Source organism: Salvia miltiorrhiza, chromosome 7 (assembly GCF_028751815.1).
Source record: "Salvia miltiorrhiza cultivar Shanhuang (shh) chromosome 7, IMPLAD_Smil_shh, whole genome shotgun sequence".
Lineage (NCBI taxonomy): Eukaryota > Viridiplantae > Streptophyta > Magnoliopsida > Lamiales > Lamiaceae > Salvia > Salvia miltiorrhiza.
The window spans coordinates 15,212,149-15,235,738 of record NC_080393.1 but is presented as its reverse complement, the minus strand read 5'-3'; the positions used below and the strand labels follow the sequence as shown (position 1 = coordinate 15,235,738).

At 36.8% G+C, this 23,590-nt stretch overlaps 3 protein-coding genes and 1 pseudogene across 10 annotated transcripts in view; 1 reads left to right on the top strand and 3 right to left on the bottom strand.

Moving 5' to 3' along the window:
• Positions 1 to 231: 231 nt before the first annotated feature.
• On the top strand, positions 232 to 3,050 carry LOC130995476 (G-type lectin S-receptor-like serine/threonine-protein kinase LECRK1). Its single transcript, XM_057920773.1, has one exon. The coding sequence runs from the start codon at positions 547 to 549 to the stop codon at positions 2,932 to 2,934; it is 2,388 nt and encodes a 795-aa protein (XP_057776756.1). The 5' UTR covers positions 232 to 546; the 3' UTR covers positions 2,935 to 3,050.
• Positions 3,051 to 8,460: 5,410 nt separating this feature from the next.
• The window catches only part of LOC130995475 (octanoyltransferase LIP2, mitochondrial-like), a 41,764-nt gene continuing 26,634 nt past the window's right edge, over positions 8,461 to 23,590 (bottom strand). The window contains exons 1-3 of one of the 8 annotated variants that reach the window (XM_057920765.1): positions 11,440 to 11,541; positions 10,048 to 10,782; positions 8,461 to 8,804 (exon numbers count right to left, since the gene is read on the bottom strand). In XM_057920765.1, the coding sequence (XP_057776748.1) occupies positions 10,078 to 10,782; positions 11,440 to 11,478 (744 nt within the window). In that variant the 5' untranslated portion in view covers positions 11,479 to 11,541 and the 3' untranslated portion in view covers positions 8,461 to 8,804; positions 10,048 to 10,077. Of the gene's footprint in view, positions 11,126 to 11,439; positions 11,542 to 11,606; positions 11,624 to 11,838; positions 12,247 to 23,590 lie in introns of those variants that run through there. The other 7 variants (XM_057920768.1, XM_057920771.1, XM_057920770.1 and 4 more) reach the window with 7 other exon arrangements.
• LOC130995472 (uncharacterized) lies at positions 12,634 to 17,828 on the bottom strand. Its single transcript, XM_057920763.1, has 8 exons — positions 17,327 to 17,828; positions 16,622 to 16,731; positions 16,447 to 16,503; positions 16,044 to 16,343; positions 15,534 to 15,781; positions 14,466 to 14,772; positions 14,118 to 14,391; positions 12,634 to 13,108 (listed from the first exon to the last, which is right to left on the bottom strand). Exons 1-8 carry the CDS (start codon positions 17,705 to 17,707, stop codon positions 12,854 to 12,856), a joined length of 1,932 nt encoding a protein of 643 aa, XP_057776746.1. The 5' UTR covers positions 17,708 to 17,828; the 3' UTR covers positions 12,634 to 12,853.
• Positions 18,302 to 22,161, bottom strand: LOC130995473 (ATPase 9, plasma membrane-type-like; annotated as a pseudogene).

Sequence of the window (23,590 nt, the reverse complement as noted above, 5' to 3'; positions counted from 1 at the left end):
CTAAACACTAAATTCTAAACCCTAAACATTAAACTCTAAACCCAAAACACTTGATTGATTGAATTTAGAATATCAGATAAATGACTATTTTCATACATTATAAGTATTACATTTTCTAGACGTAATGTTTACTTTCATTAAAAATAGAAAGACATACGAGATTGATAGAGAGGTATCTGTATCTTGTAGTTTTGACAGTCATAAATTTTGTGGTCAGTTTGAGTCATTTCCACAATAATAGCTTTTTCTACATTCAATGCAAATTTGTGTTGAAAATTGCAATTCAATTAATCTACAAAGACAGTAAACTAAATACTTAAAAATGTAAAATAGACTCGTATGGGAGAAGGACTTGTACGCGGACTCATCAAATTTTCCACACAAATTATTTTGATTTTGTATTTCTGAGACAAGGACTTGAACGACGACGTTGACTTAAGCGAAGACCCAACAAAAAGTCTTGCACGCGTTTCTCCCAAACTTCATTTGAACTCCTCAATCCTCATAAACGTGAGAAGAAAAAAACGATAAGCAAACACCCCCGAAATGGCTTCACTGCCATTAATGAACATGCTGGTCATCACTGTCATGTTACTAGTGCTACCGATTCCAGCCACCGCGCAATCACGCACCAACATAACTCTGGGTTCATCCCTCGTTGCCAACGCTGCCACTTCCACTTGGCTATCGCCTTCTGCTGAATTCGCTTTCGGATTCCAACCCACAGCAGGCGGCGGCTACTTGCTGGCCATCTGGTTCCACAAAATACCTGAAAAAACAATAATCTGGTCAGCCAATCGCGACAATCCTGCCCCAGAGGGCTCTACAGTCCGACTTGCTGCAAATGGGAGGCTCCAGCTCAGCGATCCCAGCGGCCGACAGTTCTGGGCCGCAGACCCCGCCGCGGCCTACGCCGCCTTGCTCGACACGGGCAACTTGGTGCTCTTTAGCGCTGCTTCTGAAAACCTGTGGCAGAGCTTCGACCAGCCCACTGACACGTTAGTCCCGTCCCAGATACTGAATCAAGGCGGGCAGCTCATCTCCAGTTTCTCCGATAAGAATTACTCCCGTGGGAGATTCTTCTTCGCTATGCAGTCCGATGGGAATCTTGTGGGGTACACTAGAAACTTCCCCATGAACGACGGAATCAAGGCGTACCTGGCCACGATGACGGTGGGCGACGGATTCCGCTACATCTTCAACGCATCCGGATACCTTAACCTCGTCGCGCGAAACGGGACTTTGCTTAGAAACATCTTCTCAAACACTGGAGCTTCAACGGCGCAGTTTTACCAGAGACTGACGCTGGATTACGATGGTGTTCTGAGGCGCTATCTGTATCCCAAGTCCAATTCGAGCGGCGGCCGCCCCGCGGCGTGGTCTGTTTTCGAGTTCTCGCCTTCCAATATATGCACTGCGGTGACTCAAGATACAGGCGGGGGTGTTTGTGGCCTCAACAGCCTCTGCTCCTTGGGAACCGATCAACGCCCGCGATGCACTTGCCCCTGGGGCTACTCTGCAATCGATCCCAACTACTGGGCCACTGCATGCAAGAGGGATTTCCTTCCGCAGACCTGTGATCACGACCAGGATCACTTCGGCTTCAACGACATGCCTGATGCGGATTGGCCTTTATCCGACTATGCACATTTTACTCAAGTCTCCGAGGATTGGTGCCGACAGGATTGCCTCGCTGATTGTTTCTGTGATGTTGCTATATACAGAAACACCGACTGCTGGAAGAAGAGAGTCCCTCTTTCCAACGGGAAGATCGACTCCGGCGTGCAGGGGAAGGCTTTGATAAAGGTGAGGACGAGAAACAGCACCGTCGTCAGCCCTTCATTTGGTAGGTCAGGGAAGAGAAACAGAGACGCTTTCATCATTGCCGGTGCGGTTTTGCTCGGAACTTCTGTGTTTCTCAACATACTCTTGCTGGTATCGAAGCTGTTGTTCAATTCCAGGAGAACATGGAGCCGGGTCGAGGAAGGAGAAGGCAACAAGAGATCAGTTTATCCCGGAGTGAACATAAGGTGCTTCAGTTTCAAGGAGCTGGAAGAAGCCACCAATGGATTCAGTGAACAGTTAGGCAACGGCGCTTACTCGACGGTGTACAAGGGGGCTCTAATTGACGAAGATGGAAAGATGGTGGCGGTTAAGAAGCTGAGCAGAATGGTAGATGATGCAGAGAAAGAGTTCAGAGCTGAAGTGAGCTCAATCAGCAAGACCAACCACAAGAACCTGGTGCAGCTGTTGGGATACTGCGACGAGGGCCAAAACAGGCTGCTGGTGTACGAGTTCATGAGCAATGGCTCCCTCGCCACCTTCCTATTTGAAAACTCGCCCAAGCCCAACTGGTACACAAGGGTGCAGATCGCGTTCGCGGTTGCAAGAGGCCTCTGCTATCTGCACGAAGAGTGCAGCACACAAATCATACACTGCGACATCAAGCCTCAGAACGTGCTCTTGGACGACGCTCACACTGCAAAGATATCCGATTTCGGGTTAGCGAAACTTATGAGGGCCGATCAGACAAGGACGACGACGGGGATAAGGGGGACTCGAGGGTATGTTGCGCCGGAATGGTTCAGAAACATGCCGATAACAGTGAAAGTGGATGTGTATAGCTACGGGATCATGCTGCTGGAGTTGGTGTGCTGCAGGAAGAACTTCGACCCTGATGTTGAGGACCAGAGAAGGCAGATTCTCAGTGACTGGGCTTATGACTGCTGCTGCGACGGAGCAGTGGAGGAGATGTTGGTGGAGGAGGAGATGAGAGATGATGACATCAAGAGATTTGAGAAAATGGTGAGGATAGCGATGTGGTGCGTCCAAGAAGATCCGGAATTGAGGCCGCAGATGAAGAGAGTGGTTCATATGCTTGAAGGTTCAGCGGAAGTGCCTCCACCACCAGATCCTGCTTCATTCGTCTGTTGATTAGCTTCCATGCTTATCAAATTACTTTTACTTGGATTTTCAATGGTTACATTTACTCATGCTCCTTTAATTTGTATAATTGAGTATTTTTATTTTTAAGAGTATAATTTCTTCAATCTCTCTGAATCAAATAAAACTGGTTTAAATAATAGAAATAATCAAGAATTTTTTAATATCTCAAAGTTGAATCCAACTAATTAAATAAGATATCAACCTTATTTGCTCTAAAAAAAAGAAATTAACCTTATTATATATTTATTGAAAAAAAAAACTTACTATTTTTTATCTTTGAGGACCATACATATATCTCACGGGGCCCTAAAACAAGAATTTCAAAATAGGCCCGTATAATATAACTTTTTTCTCACTACAAATATAAGTATTTGATATTTAGCAAAACATAAGAATCGCCAACTTTTAGAAATTATAAAAAAAAAATGAAAAATTTATATAACATAACAAAAGAATCACTCTGATGAGGATGGAATTCGGAATTCCCGCCCTTATAAAGAAATGCCCAAGTGAGATACCTCAAGCCCACCGAAGGCTCGAATATAAGCAATATGTGACTATAATTAAACTGTTATATGTGTATTATTTCGATATTGTTACAAATCTGGAGTAGTTATAAAGCTGATTCCGCCCGAGCCGAGTATTATATTTCAGAGCTTCATTAAGTCTAAAGAGAGAAGTCAGATTTGAAGATGCAAGTCAAAGTTAAAGAAATATTGAACACACGTGGCAGATTCATGGGTTTTGGCCAATTGAACTTAGATTAATGGGCTTTAGGGTTAAATGAGCCCAAGTGTTTTAGGACAAAGTTTATGCTTATAAATATGAACTTAGGTTATGAGTTAAGGGGGTTTTTATTCATTTTTTCCTTCACCATGTAAAATTGAATCTTCAAAGTATAGTGAACACCCGAGAACCTCCCGTGGATGTAGGTCTTTACAACCGAACCACGTAAATCCTGTGTCTTTTATCGTTTCATCTTGTTTCTGCTGTTGAGATTAAAACCCAACTCAGCACACTCAAAAATAGACAAAAAAAATTCTTATTTTTAAACAAATGCAACACGTCTGAAGACTTTAGAGCAAAACAAATGAAACTCATATAAGATGAATCCTTATAAAAATATAACAATACAAACTAAATAAATTGACCCCACAAAATTTGAGGCCTTGAATAATGACTTGTTGTGTCTATGTCTAGTTAATCCTCAAAAGTAAACGTTCTTTTATAATGCTACAATATACCAATAAAAAGTTGTGTTGTTGCTAAAAAAATGTTTTGGTGATTAGAAGCCTTTGCTTTTCTTATATTTTCATCAATTTTTGCTTCATGTTTTCTTTTACTTTTTTATTTTGTATTTTGTTTCTTTAGCAGAGCTTGAACAACTAACTGTTGTTGGTGAAGATAATAATTCAAATCAGTATTATCGGTTGCTTTCTTGAATTATGAGGCAGCGAAGTGAAGACCTCCACCTTCTTTAATTAAGTCAAGCAGGACGTGACCGATTCAATTGAAGTGTAGAAGGTTGAAAAGGTCATTGCATTCATTATTGCGTAGACTATCAAATACCAATTCCAACAATACAGAACCGATCACCTACCCACCGTGGGCATGGTGCCCACCATGATGTGGCAATTGTAATTGTAGTAAGATAATTTTAATTAGAGTAAGATTTATTAGTTATCTTTCCTAATTAAAATTGTCACATCAATGATGGGCACGTTATGCTTGCCCACGGTGGGTAGGTGATCGGTTCTGTCCAACAATCAGAACCGATCACCTATATCTTTCACATGTGCTGCATACTTTAATTAGAGCTATTTTAATATAGGAGAATTTTGCATATTTGTTCAAAAGTAATTTTATCAGAATTTAACCTTGATTGATCTTTCTACAGCTTTGCACATAGATTGGGAAAAACGTATTCTCAAATTAACCTTAATTGATGATAATTAATCTATAATTAATGACCAATTATTCTATAAGAATTTTAATATGAGCATTACATTCTTTTTGGAAATACACATTCATTCTTCTTTAATTAAATTACTGTTATGGTGGCGTGAAAAAAAAAAAAATCGATTCATCTTCTCCAAATCATATGTCTACGCTCCGAAGTCCATATATTATAATACTAGTAGTCATACTCCACGAAAATTGAATTGGATCCACACACACACACACACAAAAAGAAAAAAAAAATACTCATTTCGTCCCAATTTAATAGATCACAAGGTTTGGGCACGAATATTAAAAAATAAATAGTTTATAATAAAATAGAAAAAAAAATTGATGATATATTTGTCCAAAAAGTAGGATAAAGAAATGAAGATATCATTTTTTACTTCAAATGAAAATTAATTATGTTTGGATACAATGACATCTTGTGTAAATAATGAATTTTGTGGAGATATTTGTTATGTATTGATTTTTCATTTTAAAAAATAGCCTATTAAAATGAGACATCAAAATAAGGAAACTGACTTATTGAAATGGGACGGAAGGAGACTATGTTTAGAATTGAAAATGGTAACTATAAGCTGTTTGGAAACAATAATTTAAAATGATTTATAAAATATAAAGAGTGCAAAAATCGAGTATTAGAATACTCGATTTTTTGATCAGGTTCAAGATCATGTGCTGAGTTCAGATTTGAGTATCGGATGTTTTCAAGTAAAGTACCCGAATCCGACTCGATTTATGCCTCTGTGCAAAACTGTAGACAAATAATTAGAAGAAGAGGGAGTAGACATTTCAATTGTAGATAAATTGTAATTAATCTACCCGAATCCGACTCGATTTTTGCTTCAATTGTAATAATTAGAAGAAGAGGGAGTAGACAAAACTGTAGATAAATTTTAGTATAACTAGCGAAAGAAAGTGTGCTCATACGTATAAATCTTGACTTCAATTGATAATTCCAATGAGTTTACATTTCATTCCATTCTCTAAAATATGTTGACTACAAATAGTAAATTCCAATAACTTTACATTTCATTCCATCTTCTGTAAAATGTATAGTTTCTTATACTTTCCTGAATCAGTTACTCGGAAGCTTCTAAAAACTAATTATAAATATCATTATTAACTAACAAATAACTAAATTATTTAGCAATACATAGTACAAATTGATCTTCTTAGTTGAATTTTGTTGAATAAATTGACATGTCAAATACTAGACCAAGTCCAATAGGTCTTTGTTAGTATTTAATTGTGCTTATCTCCTAGTTTAGAGGAGTTTGTTCATAATTCTTTGTTATTAGCAGTTTTTTAGAAATTTGTTGTTATTTGCTTTGATGTTATAAATAGGCTGTTATCAATTAGCATTAATCAAACTCATACGTATTTAAATTATTTGTATATTTTAAATTTAAAATGCATAAAATGTTTGCATGCATTGAACAGGGAAAATAGTAGCATTTTAAACTTTATAATGGTTTTATATTTTTATACTATATCGTTTGATTTATATAAATTAAAAGGCTACATGATATACTATATTATTTCCAGACAAAGAAAAAGAAAAAAGAATAGTGTTGCTATTATTTGATACTTTATTTGTCTCATAATTTAGTATCCAGATTTTTATTTTAATCAGTCTCCCCAATTTAGTATCTCTTTCTATTTTTAATAAAAGTACTCTATACACCTCTATAAAACGTGGACTCTTTACTTTAATTACTTTAACAGTACTCTTGTAAATGTAATACTCTTATTCTACTCATAACACACTCAATCATTTCATTAAAATTCGTGTTAATATACTTAATCTTTGCAATAAAAATGAACAAATGTTCATTCGGTTGAGGATTTTTCCAATTTCACTAGTACAACTTTTCAACCGAGTCTCAACACATTCTTAGCTTACCGATAACATCTTAAGCCGAATATTCAAGAATAAATCATGTATGACGCATACACATTTTTTCAATAAATAATATACTCGCGTGACCATTTAGAAGAATAAAACACAATATTTGACCACTAATTGAAAAAACATAAAATCTGACCATTTTTTACGTTTTATGACTGTTTTACCCTTAATTAGGGCAGACCAAATTCGAGTTTGCGCGCGGGTTAGGCACATATAGCACTATGTGCTAACTGAAAAACAAAATTAAGTAAATTGGTACACTTGGCACTATTAGTGTCAATAGTGCCATCAGTCATGCACGAATGGTACTAGTGACCATATTAGTGCCATTAACTTGTGCTGATCATATGACCATTTTGAACATTTCCCCGTAGGGTTTAGATTATTTATTTAGGGTTTAGATTATCATTTAGGGTTTAGATTCTCCATTTAGTGTGTTGCACGAATGGTACTTATGGTCATATTAGTGTCATATACTCTCTCTTATGTAGTGTTGCACGAATGGTATTTATAGTTATATTAATGCCATTAATTAATGTCATATATTTTCTCTTATAATCACTAGTACCATTCGTGCATGACAGTATTGGCACTAATAGTGCCAAAAGTACCAATTTACTTAGATTTTTTTTTTCCGGTTGGTACTTTTGGCACTAAAAGTGTGATATGTGTCTAACCCGCGCGCAAATCCGAATCCAATCCGCCCTAATTAAGGGCAAAACAGTCTTAACACGTAATAAATGATCAGATTTTGTGTTTTTTAATTAGTGGCCAAATATTGTATTTTTTCAATCAAAATGGCTATTTGAAAAGCGCAATTTTTTTTAAACATGTTATAAGGCTTTTTTGCTTACATGCATGCATCTTTTTTAGGTACAATCAACAAATGTTCATATTCTGTTTCTCTGATCCGTAAGTCCAATTTGATAACACAAAATAAAGGGAAGAAATAATAATAATAATAATAATAATAATAATAATAATAATAATAATAATAATAATAATAATAATAATAATAATAATAATAATAATAATAATAATCTAAAAAAAATACATGTCAAGACAAAGGTTTGAAAAAGGTCTTTGCCACCCATGCAAGATTTAGGAAATATTCCTCCTCTCTGTAAAGCTTTAAAGCCAACCAAAACTTGTGCGTATCCGCATGGATCATTGCAGATGCTATTTAACTTTGGTCTACATATTTTTATTTTCTTTTCAAATCGTCTCATTACATATTTAGATTTGATGTAATCTAAACACAAACAACTATATCTAGTCTAGTGATCTAAAACGGCAGATATACAAGTGGATGTCCTAGATATATGTTATTGATCAACAAATCAATCTCTTTCACCACCATATTATCTTCAGCATAAAATAAAATTAATGGAGTTATAAAAGAATGAGAGGAAGTAAAAATAGTACTATCTTTCAATATGAAGACCTTACCTTTACCTATAAGTTAATAAGATCCATGTAATACAAGAAGATAGATTAACAACATGCATACTGCCAGACACGTTTTTTAAGCAAACAGACATTCTTGAATCTTGATGATGCTAAACGTTTCATTAGATACTCTTAATCTCATTCTTCCCCTACAAATGATACAAATCCTGACACAAGGGAACCAAAAGAAATGGAAAGAAAAACGAAAAGAGATAACTCTATTGATCTAAAGCTAATTTCAACATTCTTGCTATGAACTAAGCTAAGAAATCTGAGAACTATTATAAAGGGAACTGCAAAAATTATAGAAAAATAGATCATTATCTGATCTCGTTTCTCCTACTGCAAGACCTCATTTATTCTGAGTCGGATTTGAAGCGCTTGGAGGCCGTTTCCGCAGCCCGTTTTCCATTGCTTTCTCCGGCTCTAGCGTGGATCTGCTCGATTTGGCTTTGTTCACAGAGAGTGAATTCACCGAAAGCAGTAGCTTTCTCGACTGCGGTTTTGCATTGGCTACATGCAGAGCAGAGGCAGACTGCAAATGCAAAAGGATCAAGAATAGAAAAAGAAATGTTCTTCTGTGAGTGTTGCTCATTCTGTTGCTTTTTTATCAAGAAAACTGAAGTGGAGATAGGTGGAAATGACAAAAGGCTGAGAATGGTAGTTTATAGTGTCAGCATTTGCCCATTTCTTGTGTTGATTGTAGATTCGTAGCTAGCTGAGCTCGTGCTTTAGCCAGACAGAAACATGTGTCGTTTATAAAAAAATATTCAAATAAATATTAAGGCTGATTTCCAGGCCACCAGATTAAGTCAAATAATGTCAATTTGACTAATCACAAGCTTCACATTGATTACATGTATGCACTACATAAGAGCAATGATATGCATGACCTGTCCCATTTCACCCTTTCCCACTTGCATATACTAAAACTATTGTTTAGTAATATTAAGATCAAAATTCTTGAATTAGATCACAAAATGTATGATAATTGTCACAACGGCACATGTAATAGGACGCCGAAAATTCTTAATTAATCAGAATTAATTCTTACTTAATAATTATTTATTGGTTAATGAGCGGTTATTACGATTAGGAGTGCGCCTGTACAATGAAATAGAATGGAGAATCTACGATCAACTTACACAACTTAAGAAAGCAATGATCCTTTAGCAATACCATTATTATTACTCTAGATATTTTGTTTATAATTATTTGGTATTTAAAAGAGTTGAGGGTGGGAAGGAGGTCTCACATGACATGTGATGCTGATTTGGCTATAAGTAATCTCTAAGATTAGAACATGAGTCATGTGCGGCTACTACTTGCTCCTTTTTTTTCTAACTTCCTCTTTCTTTCCTTTTCTCTCTTTTTTTTCTTTACTAGTGCAAGTATATTTGGGTCCTCCAACAATAGTTTTAACTCAATTAAGAAAGCGAAAATGAAATGAAATTTCACTCCTTCATAAAAGTCATTAGTCATGACCAACATTAGAGATTTTTATAATATGACAATAGTAAAGGGATTTGCTTGTACTATATAAACTTGTATTTAACCATCTTCCCTGTCATTGTTAAGAGCGATTATGTAACTTATTAGTGAGAAATAAAAAATGTCGAACCAAATACAACAGTTGATCCAAGTTAAGGAAACACGTAAATTTCAGCATATCATATATCAAAAATGTGAACATATTTATGAGAATCATCAAAGCATTATTCAAAACTTACACCCCACAGAAAATGCCTTCCATCTCAAGGGCAAGAAAGAATACATACCTTGAATAATGATGAAGCAAGTAGTGCCGTTCATTCTTTATCATCTGAGGATTCTGATGTTTTATCCCTCCAAGTAACATCAGTGTAGCCAAATACTTTAACAAAAGATGAAATCAATTGCTCATGAATCACTTGTTCAGAAGGAAGCACCTTCCCCACCTCTTTTTGCAAAGATGTGACTTCTTTATCTGCTATTCCGCATGGCACGATATGTTTGAAGTAGTTCAAGTCGGGATCGATGTTGAATGCCAAACCATGGGATGTAATTCCAGAAGATATGCGAACCCCAATCGCGCCAATCTTTCTGTGACCAACCCAAACCCCCGTTTCACCTGTGTGTCCAGCACGAGCTTTGACACCGTATAGAGATGCCAACTCAATCATTGTCGATTCAAGATTCTCCACGTATTTTCTGGCCCCTATTCGGATATCTCTCAAAGAGATGATGGGGTACAAAACAGCCTGATGAGGACCATGAAATGTAACGTCGCCTCCTCTTTCTGTATAGTGAAGCTCTGCCCCCATTGCTTTGAGTTCAGCCTCAGAAACCAATACGTTATGAACAGTGCGCCTTTTGCCAAGAGTAAACGTGGGTGGATGCTGTAGAGACAGCAGGGTGTCTTTGATCTTGTGTGTTTTTCTATCAGATGACAATTTCTCTTGCAGCTTAAGTGCCTCCAAATAATTCACAGCTCCCATCTTCCATATCTCAATGCTTCTAGGACCTCTCATTTCCTGAATAATCAAATATATCATATTCATCCAAGTGTTAACACTCATTAAAATGTCAAACGGAATATATACTTGAAATATTATCATCAAACTGTCTACCAATACATCAGTGAAAAAGAAAAAATACATTAAATTTTTTCAATATCAGAAAAGCAATACTATCAAATTGAGAAACCGGGGTTCTTGAAGGGACAATAATTCTTTTTTCTATTTCAAAATCTAAACTTGGAGAAGATATAGCCCAGTTAACCACAAGAATTAGATATCTGTAGCTAAATAATTCTGGAAACAAAGAAAAAGAAAAAGAAAAAAAAATCAAATCCATTTTGCTAGGAAAAGAAGGGGTCAAGTTTATTAACCTTTAATAAATAAAATACTCCCTCCGTCCCAATAAAAGTGGCCACATTTTCTTTTTGGGTGTCCCATTAAAAGTGGCTACTTTCTAAAAATGACAAAAGTTTACTTTAATTAAGTCAACAATTACTCACTAATTTGGTCAACAATTGTAGGCCACTTTCTAAAAATGCCAAAATTACTCACTAATTTGGTCAACAATTGTAGGCTACTTTCTAAAAATTACTCACTAATTTTGGTGGGTCACACTCAATTAAAACATAACAATCCCCTTCTTAATCTCCGTGCCCAAAAAAAAGTGGCCACTTTTATTGGGACGGAGGGAGTAAAGGGTGTGGGTTTCATAGCAGTTTCCGGCACATTGTTGGTTTGGACTTGAAGACAAAAAGCATCCGAGTCATAAGTTACAAAACAATTTATTTTTGTTTTAGTTGAAGTAACAAAACACATTAAAAGGCTATGATTCTAATAACCTTCAAACTGTAGCTTGCAAAAGATGAGTAGTTAAGAAAATATGTTGCATTTTAGAGGCGGCAATTACATCAAACACCTTATCTGCATGTTCCTCGTTTCATCCAGGATAAGGTATGTGACTTAAAAAATCAAATGCATATATAACTTGCATCTACCCACTCCACACATTCAACTTTGGATTCCAACCTCAATCTTTGAATCATCAAAGCAACCTCACTATTACATTCATACCGTATAATCTTCGTTAATAAGTGGATAAGAACTGGACGTTTCGTTAACTTAAGAGAGAGAGAGAGAGATACGTTTATAGTAATTGGGCGGAAAGGCGGGAGGCTGGGGCGGACGCACGCCTTTCTTTTTAGCTGGAAATTATTCTCTCAATCCTTCTCAGCGGCGGCGCGAACTGGTGCTGGACTGAAGAGAGGCAGTGGTGGCGGTGGAGAGAGGAGGGTGGGAGAAATCGGAGAAGGCCGAAGCCACGGCGACTTATATCAATCTTCTTTTTAATTTTTCTCTTAGAATTAAAAATAATTATATAAAGATGAAATTTAGAAAATATATAGTAGTATGAATTTTATATCAATTTTCTTTTCTTTTTGACGTCTTTTTCTTATAACAAGAAAAAAAATTGATTTATGCTTAATTAATTAAAATTAATTTTTAATATTAATTTAGATAAATTTTAATATTATAATTTTTGAAAATTATTCAATAATTAATTTAAAATATATATTAAAATAATAAATATTACTCTACTATAAAATGAATAGAAAATTATTCATTTAAAATAATTTCTTTTTACGAATGCACATCATCTATACATTCACATATACCCATCTTAATTCATTTCTTTTCAGTTTCTCCTCCCTAATTAGAGTCATCATATTTCATCTCTCCCAATTATCAATACTTGAACAATTTATGAGTTCTTGAGATATTGAATCTTATAAGCTCTTAAAATATTTTATAAAATATTGATGCTTATAAAATATCTACATAAACTTGGCCAAACACCCTCATAATCTCTAGCTGCAAACAGTATAAAATTTCTTACCGGCAGTAACTCGCATTACAAAATACAATATCATCTGTATGTCACCCTGTCTGAACCCAAAGAAAAAAATATGAAATCTGAATATCGAAGGCTACAACTTTTTAGAAGGTCAATACAAAACAAAAATAGCATACATGCTTTGTATGTACATCATTGTATCTCTATTTCTCTCCTTCTGTATAGTTGTATTGATCAAGAAGAACAAGAAAGCATGCACACGCCAGGACGATACGCCCAAGCAGGAGGCAAGCGAGCATATTTTTCCATCCCAGGTTGCTCATCATACGGCCTTGACATGACCTTTAGTACCCGCCGTACCTCTTCAAAATCACCTTGTTCTGCTGCATCAATGGCACTTTGGCATAAATAGTTTCTGAGAATGTATCTGGGATTTACTGAGTCCATTGATTTTTTCCTCTCCTCGTCAGCAATTCCACTTGCAGAAAGCTAAGCAGACCGAAAAAAGAGCATTAAAAATATAATCAAATGATAGAGAATTGTGAACTGCAAAAGGAGGTTGATTAAACGAAAGTGTATCATGCAAAAGGAGATCTGGTTCCTCTAAATAGTTACATATCAGATTGCTACAAACAGGGCGTATAGTTCACAGCATTAAACGGATTTCAACCACCAAATCCAAAGGTTGTAAAATATGAAAAATTAAAACTAAATGCATAGTCCCATAAAGTTGGTGGTCTGGAAAATAATCCATAAATCTTAACCTAGTTCCAATCTCCAACTGGCTAAATAGTAAAGGACTGCCCATGACAGTATTAAAGACCAGAAAGATTAGAGTAGAAAACAAACTATATCAGCATTATGGGAAGGCAGGTTATTAAGATTGTATAAGCAGGTTCTCTGTCCCCCACTTTTAGTGGAGCATCCATGGTTTAATTTTGAACTTTCACAAAGGGCCTCAAAGTATTGCACATTTAATGAGCTTAGACTCTGACTGCACACCCAACAAATACTCTCGTGAAGAAGAAGGGGGGGGGGGGAAAAAAAGTCAAACTTGCTCAGCATTATTGTTCTTTTGAGGCCTGCCAGCTTTATTTGGTGCTGAGGATTTTCTCAACATAGCTAAGTTTGGAGAACAACTCTGTTCCCCCCTACATTTACATGGTCACCCCAACTATTCTCTACTTTGAGCTGAGCTCGGACACCAATGACTTTGTTTTAGGATTCGTACAAGCCACACTTACTTCAAGGGTTATGGTAAAATAACAAAAATATGAGAAATACTTCTCATTGGGATCACTATGGCAGCAAGGGCACAGAAATTGTTCGTTAAACAAAGTCGATGAAAATAATATGAAAACTGATGCAAACAACAGTTCATGCACACCACACTTCTCTTGTCATCATCTTCTGAATATATTATTGTCTTGTGCATATCTATATCCCCAGTATAACAAAAGAGAGGAAAAGAAGATAACCATAAATATCTATAGCATACCTCTTGTATATAGGACTTCACCCAGCTAGTCCATGCATCTTTGCGCTCTTTGCCGATGTCCAACAAAACAGCTTTAAGAGTAACCAATAGCTCATCGTCTTGAATGGTAGCATCAGCTTTTATATTTGAAAGCAACCGAAAGAAGTTTGTGTAGTCAACTTTATCAACAGCCATGTTTTTAAGAAGATCACTGATCAACTGCTTATTGTACTTAGATAGACCAAGCTTTTTGGTCATTATGGCTTGATACTCATCCATAAACTTCGTTCCATACCTAGAAATTTAAGAAAAAAGTGTCATGAAAAATCATGCTGGTAAAGTCAAAAAAGGGAAGGCCATTAGTAATACCTTTCCATAGCATAGTTTGACTCCTTCTCATTTACTAACTGGGCAGCAGAAAGAGTTGTAGCGAATTGCGCAATATTCCATAGACCAATATCAGGTTGATTTGCGAAGCAGTACCTTCTTCCAGGAAGATCAGTAGTGTTTGGAGTGTAACTAGGGTCAAATGCATCCAAGAAACCAAAAGGACCATAATCAATGGTGAGTCCCAACGCACTCATGTTATCTGTGTTTAGCACCCCATGGGTAAAGCCAACACCCTGCCATTTTGCAATTAAGGAAGCTGTGCGCTCTGCAACTTCCACGGCCCAAGCTGATATTCATTCATTGCAATACAATAAAAGTAAGACCCCAGAACCGTGAAAGACAACAGATGCTAAGCTTTCAACCAATAATAAAATCAAGTAGCAGAAACTACCCATAGGATCTATTTAGAATTAACCATAATAAGTTAAAAAACTGGAGCAGCAAAAATGGATAACAATGGATAAGAGAGGAAAATTGATTCATTGAAGTCTACACATCATCTATCTTGATCTTCTCCCCTGAAAAAGAGATAATTGCTCATTTGAAACCAAACTAACTATGGACCGACTTGACCACAGTACATATCATAGCCCATCAACAACAACTATGTGCACAATTCACTAGCTTGATGATCTAAAAACACCAGAAAACCCTGATTCAGTAGAAATAGGAATGATGCTCATGTGATTCACATTAATCCCAATTGCATAGTCACATTCAAGATTTATAACCAGTAAGCACTATAACTACGGTAAGGAATATAAATATGATATAACCACAATGATCAGGAGTGTTGTGGCAAGTAAAAAAGATTGAAACTAGCTATGCTACCGCATAAGAGTATCTACTATATTCATAGAGTTGTTCCTCAGGTCTAAAGAGATCCATGAAATATGATAAGTATAAGTTTATCTTGTCTCGATCATAAACACAAAAGCCTGTTATGTAATAGTGTATAGGTGAAGATCTTACAAGGATAACCAGAACAATATTGGATGAATCCCAAAGCACAGAGTATGAGTTGCAAATCCTCAAATTTAAACATACCAGCATACTTGTTTGAAGTTAAGTCAACTACTGAATCATCTCCTTCACCAGTGCTGAAAGATAAGCTGTCACTTTTGCTGAGATTCTCTAAATGGGGGAAGTGATGCCTAATGGTATAGTCAGCCAAAGTGCGAACAAGGCCAAGATCATCCTTCCCTCTTGAAGCATGGATTTGGTATGAACCAAAGCGAAGAAAGGATGGAGCAACTCTGCAAACAATTGCACCAGGTTCATCTTTTGGGTTGCCACTGCAATCAAACAAACCAATGGTTGTCAAATGTGAAATTTGTAGCTAACTAGCTTAATAAGTTAATGAATGTGAAAGAACAAAGATAAAACCGGAAAACTTTTGAAGGATGACATTGGTCAGGCATGGATAAATAGGAACATCCGTGAAATTTACAGATCTAGATATCATGATACTCTTATTTGATTATAACTAGCATGCTGTTGACTGAAAGATGAAACATCACCAGTTGAGTATGTTTAGTACATACTAGAGAGACGTACTCATAAAACATGTCTCGAGTAACATATTTTCCAGTAGTCACTAGGCATAGTGCGCGTGTTGTTGGGATTCCTAGAAAGTGCATTGCCTCACTGCAGAGGAACTCCCGGATACTACTACGTAAAACTGCAAGACCATCAGCAAATCGACTGTATGGTGTCTTCCCAGCACCCTTAAGCTGCAACTCCCACCTGCGACAACTAGAATTAAGAACTTCTCCGAGAGTAATTGCCCTACCATCACCCAACTGGCCAGCCCACATGCCGAACTGATGTCCTCCATAGCACTGAGCATAAGGCATCCTATATAGAAGTTAAGAATGAAGAGAAATTACAGGTAGAGTGAGAAACTGGAAATTTGGGATGTGGGGCGGTTAACGGGAAGGGGGGGATTGCGCAAACTCACCATCCAACTAAAGGCGACGCCCCAGAAAATATTTGAGGAAAATCAGGTCTTTCAAATCTGAGATTTAAACAAATTAGCCATGACAATGTCAATTATCAATTGTGAAAATGCAGAAATTTTCATAGGAGTAGAATAACCAATTAAGCCAGGCATCCCTGCGGATAATTAAACTTACTCTCTTGCATCCAAATCAAGTAACTCTGCAACTGAATCAGACCATGCGACAAGCTGAGGATTATCCACCTCAGCAGATGGTGATACTCTTGTGTAACAAGAATGCAAGACCTGAAAATATCAGATAAAACAGACATGTTGCAGCATAAGATAGTATCCAGTAATTGCTATCAAATTGAACGGATATGCAAAGCACCTTAATAATATCCCAATCAAACTAGCTGACAAAAGGATTCAAGGATTTAAAAATGCATGAGACAATGTAACATGGGCCAAATACTATGTAATATTTGATTGCCAGACATGGTAAATTGTTCCCACAATAGCATCTCATCAAGCTGATATCCAAATTCTACAAAATATTGTGTCCAATCCAAACTTCAGTCATCGACGTAAAATTACCGACCAAATTCTGCTAGAATAAGTTAACCCTTCCAAAAAATAAAATACTTATTTTAAAAAAAATTATTGACCCCCGCCCTGATCAATTGTACAACTTAGAAATCTATCACACACTATAATTTTTCTGATTGCGAGCGCTGCCGACAAGAGTTTTGCCAAACTTTTTATAATCAATTCCGAAGATAAGAAATGTAAGAGCTCCTAATTCAAGCAAAGCACACCAAAAATGAAAATTTACCGAAAATAATTCAAAAGATAATAAATTAAGAGCAAGATAATATCAATAAATCGAAAGGAATCAAACCTCTCGCGGAATCGAATCGGTCCTGGGATCTCCGGGCAGTTCACGAACAAATGAGTGGTCCCATTTGAGTTCTTCCAGCTTCAACTTAACCCTGTTTTGAGTGATATTATCCGAATTCATAGGATTTCTAACGCCGTCGACAACGTAATTATCTTTTTCCAAGCTTTGATTTTTCAAATCTTCGGAAATGGAGTCGACGGAGGCCGCGGGGGCAGGGGAAGAACTTCCGTCCATTGAGGCGGCGGCGGAGAAGCGGCGCTTCTGGGAACTGAAAGGGTATAGACGGAATTTCGATGTGAGCGACGGGCGGAAGGAGAAGGCGGTGGTGGCGGTGAGAGAAGAAGAGGTGTGAGAGAGTGATGCCGAAATCTGGGAAAGCATTTTTTTTCCTCTGATTTTAATCTTAATTTACTACTAATTGTTTGACTACCTAATTTTCAATTTTCTCTTTCCTATAGTACCTGTCTCGTATATACATAATACATCCACATATAAAAATCTAAAGTAGTAGATATTATGTTTTATTTTGTTTATATTTCAAATTTATGAATTATTTTTTTTATTGTGACTTGGGACAAGTTCATCCTTCTGCATTTGTTTCCTCTTTTTTTTCCTTCTTTTTAAGAGACGCAATTTCACAGCCCTGGCTTACGCACTTAAGATAATTTGAATGCCTAGCTAAGTAGTTGGAGGAAACAATAAATTAAGTTGCAATTCATCCGTCCTCAAAAAATAATTGTAAAATAAATAATACGAGTTTAAATAAAAATGATTGAATGTATTATGATAAGATAAAGAGATGAAAAATGATTGAATGTATTATGATAAGATAAATGATTTCATCTCTCATAATAAAATAAATAAATGATTTCATCTAAAAATTATTATTATTATTATTATTAATTAATTAATTAATTAATCATATTATGATTTGAGAAAATTATCTATAAAAAAAATGAAAATCACTTATCTTGTCTAGACTGTGTAGTTTTGTTGTATCGTCTCAATGTCGAGGCCCTTTAGTTTTACCACGGACTCAACATGGCCCTTTAGGGTGTGGAGCTCCCTCAGTCTGATATTCAGTCCAAGGAAATTTATCTTGTCAAAGTTGTGCTCAATAAGTATATGTCAAGGACAGGTCTCCGATTATTAACAAGACAAGACAAGTACTCCCTCCGTCCCACCGAAAGTGGTGCACTTCTTTTGGGCACGTAATTTAAGGAGAATAAGATTGTAGTGTAAAGGTGTGTAAATGTGTGTGGGGCCATATTGTTTGTAGTGTAAAATTATTATAAAAAAATGAAATGCACCACTTTCGTTGGGACAGCCCAAAAAGGAATATGCACCACTTTCGATGGGACGGAGGGAGTAATAGATTTGTGGTGTAAAAGCGAGCCTACCTTGCAACTTCAGCTCATTTCTTGGCATGTTCGGCAATCTCAGAGAGTTCTATGTAGTTATTGTTGTTGTCTTTGAAGACGTCGGAGCTCTCTTGAGCTTGGAGGCTGTGGAGAGTGCGTTGCTCCATTGCCCATTGTGTTTCCCTTTCTTCCCTGCCATAGTTCTTCTTGGACGTGAAGGTCGTCTGCACAAGATGAATTCAAGTTAGTTACCTGTGTGTTTGGTTTGATGGGAAAAGATTTAAATATAGTTACCTTGTTGTCAATCATGTTCTTCCAGGCTTTGCCACTGCGAGCATATCTGATGATGAACTAGAACATGTCGAGAGAGGTGTAGAATATGAGGCTGTATAACCAGATCACCCCCGCCCAACCCCAGCCAATGCCCTTGATTCTTGCAAACTCCTAGTTTGCATACACAACAATCAAAGTTGCAATCCGTGTGTTAAACACAATCAGTGTTGAATGAATAGCCACAAATGTTGCTCAATGATTGCAGTAATGGTTAAGTGACTTACCAACTGAGCTACTAGGAAAGAAAACACAAGGAAAAGACCGGGGTGTTCTATGTAGGACCAGCTTCTCGATCGAGTCACGAAGATGAGAGCCAGAGTCACAATGCTCACTTGAAGATATAAGGCCGAGTTGAGTTATGGTAATGGTCCTTGATTGGTCTCACACCAAATTTATCCTAAAACAACCATAAATGTTAATAAGAATTCATATAGTGAGTACGCATGATTATAACATAGAAGAGGATGACAATGCATTACCGTGAAGAAAGTAGATTCTTGAACATCCAGAAGCAGTCCAAGTGCCAAAAATCTCCCTCAGCTTCCACGAATTAGGCATAGGCGATGGCTTCACCTTATCTTTGGAAATGGTCATGATGGTTCCGTCGTTGAGGATTGCGATGATCAGAACCATGAAGGGCGAGAAATCAAACTTCTAAATTAGTGCAAGGAGCATAAAACCAAGCACGATACGGATGGTAATGGAAACTGCATAGATTGTGTAGTTCTTCATCCTCTCGAAGATGGCCCTGCTCGTCAGAACTGCGCTCACGATGACACTCAATCCCGGCTCAATCAAGACTATGTTCGACGCACCTCTCGCAGTGTCAGTAGCATCGGGCACCACTGCAATGTCGATGTCTATCTTCTTTAGAGCTAGGGAATCATTCACTTTGTCTACTGCCATTCCACAAATATGCTTCATTTCATGTAACTTCTTCACAATCTCGTATTTGTGTTATGTGCCATAATTGAATTGAACAGTTAATACACAGTAGCTTAGATAGTAAATACACATAAAAAATTAATAAATTATGGGGCAAACCAAGAAAGACTCCAGCAAATCCATAAGCCTTCTCAATCAACTCCTCAACATAAAGGTTGGCAATTGCTTCATCCTTGTGCTGCCCGAGAAGTGAGGACGAAGGATACATGCTCGTTCCCATTCCAAGCCTTCAGCCAGTCTCCTTGGCAATAGCCAGTTGATCTCCAGTAATCATCTTAACGTTGACACCAAGATGAAGAGCACGTTTGATTGTCTCTCCATTGTTGTGTCTCGGAGGATCAACAAGTGGCAAGAGACTTGTAAAAACACCCATGGGCTTCCAGCACTCTCCTTAGTCTTTTCTGGTACGGTCTGAAATATTAATCACAATAATCCCCATTTAGGTTCTAGTTCCACTTTTTAACTTCACACTAAGTATACACACACACACACACACATATATATATATATATATATATATATATGTGTGTGTGTGTGTGTGTGTGTGTACACTTAAACCACAAAAGATTTACTTGTTCACAAACAGCCAAAGAACAATGTCCACGGTCAACAAACTTGTCAATGATCGAGAGAGATTTCTTATTTGCGTCTTCCTTGAGGTTGCAGAGTTCAACGATCTAGGCGAATAGATTAACAGTTGAGGTGAACGATTATGCAAAGAAGAAAACAGTAACCCTGACAAACATCAAGATAAATTACCTGTTTAGGAGCACCTTTGCTCACTCTGTGCCAATCTCCACTACTGTCAATATAAGTAATAGCAGTACGCTTCTCCACAGGATTGAATGGACGAAAATGCACCTCAGTAATCGTTGTTCTTGCCTAGAAGAACAATATGGTAAAAATCAAACAAATGTTGAACCAAAAATGATAATCTATACAATTATAAATGTACCTTTTTGGGATCAGCCAACATTCCAACAATGCAAGCATCAATTGCGTCTCTAGCTCCCTGAAGGATCACATGATCCTTGTCGGTGTCTTTTGAAAATACTTACACTAGAGTTCTTGTGGTTAGAGCATTGTATGTCAATCCTAGACATTAATTGGCTTTAATATCAACCAACCTCAATTAGATTTTGTTGACAGTGAGCTTATTTGGAGTGAGGGTCCTGGTTTTGTCACTGTAGAGAACATCCATATTAGTCATTTATTCAATGGTCATCATCCTCTTAGTGATACCACACTGTGCGACAATTTGTGGGATCTGATGGCCATGGTTACAGATAACACGGTTGGCATGGCAATTGGAATGCCTCCAATGAGAAGCGCCAACAGATTGTCGATTCCGCTCCTGTACTTCCTATGCTGAATTGGGTACATAACTACAAGCTCAATGACGATACCAACGACAATGGAGCAGATGCAGAAGTTACCGATGGCAGTAAGCACTTAAACCAGTCACTTCAAAGTTAGACACATCATACCAAGCCTAGTGCAAAGAATAATGAAAATGCACAACTTTCTGGAAGTGGCCGACGTTCTGAGTGTTGTCGACAAGATGTGCTGCATTTCCAAATAAAGTATTGATTCCGGTGGCAATGACGACAACCTCAATTTCACCTTGCTTGCAGGTTGAACCAGAAAACACTTCACTCCGGAGGTTCTGTGTTTATGCATGTTTTGCTACTATTTTATGCGTACGCATGATATTATGGTGATTTGTTTCTGCTCATATTTTGGTGCTTTCGAGTATATTTTGATGTTTTTGCAGGACTGACGTGGAAGAGATCATATGTGGTTGATGTGGCTAAAATAGGAGGATATTAAGTAGGAAGAATGAGCATTGAATGCCCTAGAGCACGTCGGCCGCAGTGCACCGGCGCCTGGAGAGAGGCTACGCTCGCCGAGCTCTCTGTGCCCGCAGCCTTCAAATACGTAGCTACCCCCCTGCGGCCTCCGTCCTCTTTGCGGCCGCAGTCGACGCCAGTTATGCTCTTTTAATTAAAAGAGGTATAACGGGGAAAGAAAGGGAGTTCACACTGGATAAAATAGGAGTTAGTTCCACAGTTTTTCTTTAGCTTTCTCTTAGGATTCTCTTGTTTGATTGGACTAGTAGAAGAATTGTTATATTGGATTTGATAATTGTTGATTTGTATTTTCTTTCTTATTTGATTTAGTTTCAAGAACTTGCTAGTTTTTTTTTCTCTTTCCCTGTGAACGTGAATTGCCGTAGGAATTATGATTTCTTTTCAGTAAAGTATTTCTTTATGTTTATCGTTAGCGTAATTATGATTTTGAGTAATTCTGCATTTATTTTATGCGTTTCCTGTGATTGAATTTCCTAGGGTTCTTTTTATGCAGAAATTAGGATTTAGAATTAGCGTGAACACATTTATGTTTCAATTATTTTCTGTTTTTGATTATACGCTTAATGTTATGATTTTATTATGTTGTAGAGTTATTTGCATTCAGTAATTTATGTATTTATCTTTTCCTTAGAATTATTTTTAAGATTTACGTTTGATGATCAGTAAAGTTGAAAGACAAACCCAAATTATAATTAGATTGTTTAGGACTTCTTCTCTTCTTCTTTCTGTGTGTGTAGTACAAGTAATCTCCCTGTTTAGCTTTCCTTGAGAATCGACTTGGGTTAACTTACTACGCTAGAATTGACCTCGTTCTCTTGCGAGTCAACTTTGGTGTTTTAAGTTGGAACATTCTTAGTGACTGACAACAACTCACCAGTGAGTGTAGATTGATTAATCTTGAGAGGATCGTCTTCGAGGAGACGAGCATCAGCTGGGACAATGTTTCCCAACTTTTTAATTAAACTCACTCTCTATATCTCTCTCCCATCGTCCTCTACACCCTTCAGTCGTCGCCACCACCACCACCCTCCTCGCCCTTATTTTTTCCACTGCCGCCAGCAACAACACCGTCGGCGACTACCTCCTGCCCCACCTAGCCGACACTCCAGAATTATCATCAATAAAATAAGATCTCGATAAAAATAAGCTTCAGCCAAATACCACCTTTGTGTTCAAATAGATAGCGCCATAATCAAAGAACTAGAAGACGTGCATATACATACATATGTACAAAATTAAAAGAAATTTAGTTCCTAAATTTACTACAAACATATGTACTTATTAAAAGTACTAAATGTATAAACGCAAACTTATAAAATAAGTTGAAGTTTGTATCTGTCAATGAGTCTGTTACTAACAACGTAACTAACAAGTGCGAAATTTAAATGTCACCATAAATACTTTGTGCAGATTTATCCAACATGATAAATCTACTGTTATCTTAATGACGATAAATAACTATGATGAAAAACAGTGCATTTTACAACATAACTACCTCATATATTCTAACCTTATAGATCTTCAAATATATCATAGGCTGAATACATATCTATAATTAATCTAAGTCTAGACTAATCAACAATCATAACAAGTAACACGATTGAGAACAACTTTACAACTATAAATCTGTCTAAGTCATTCTCTATCAAAACTCGATTATTCTAAGAGTAATCAAATAAGATAGTCTATTTACAGCTTAAAAATATGCCTAATATTCTCAATCTCAACTTGACCACTCTTCGGATTATCAAGTA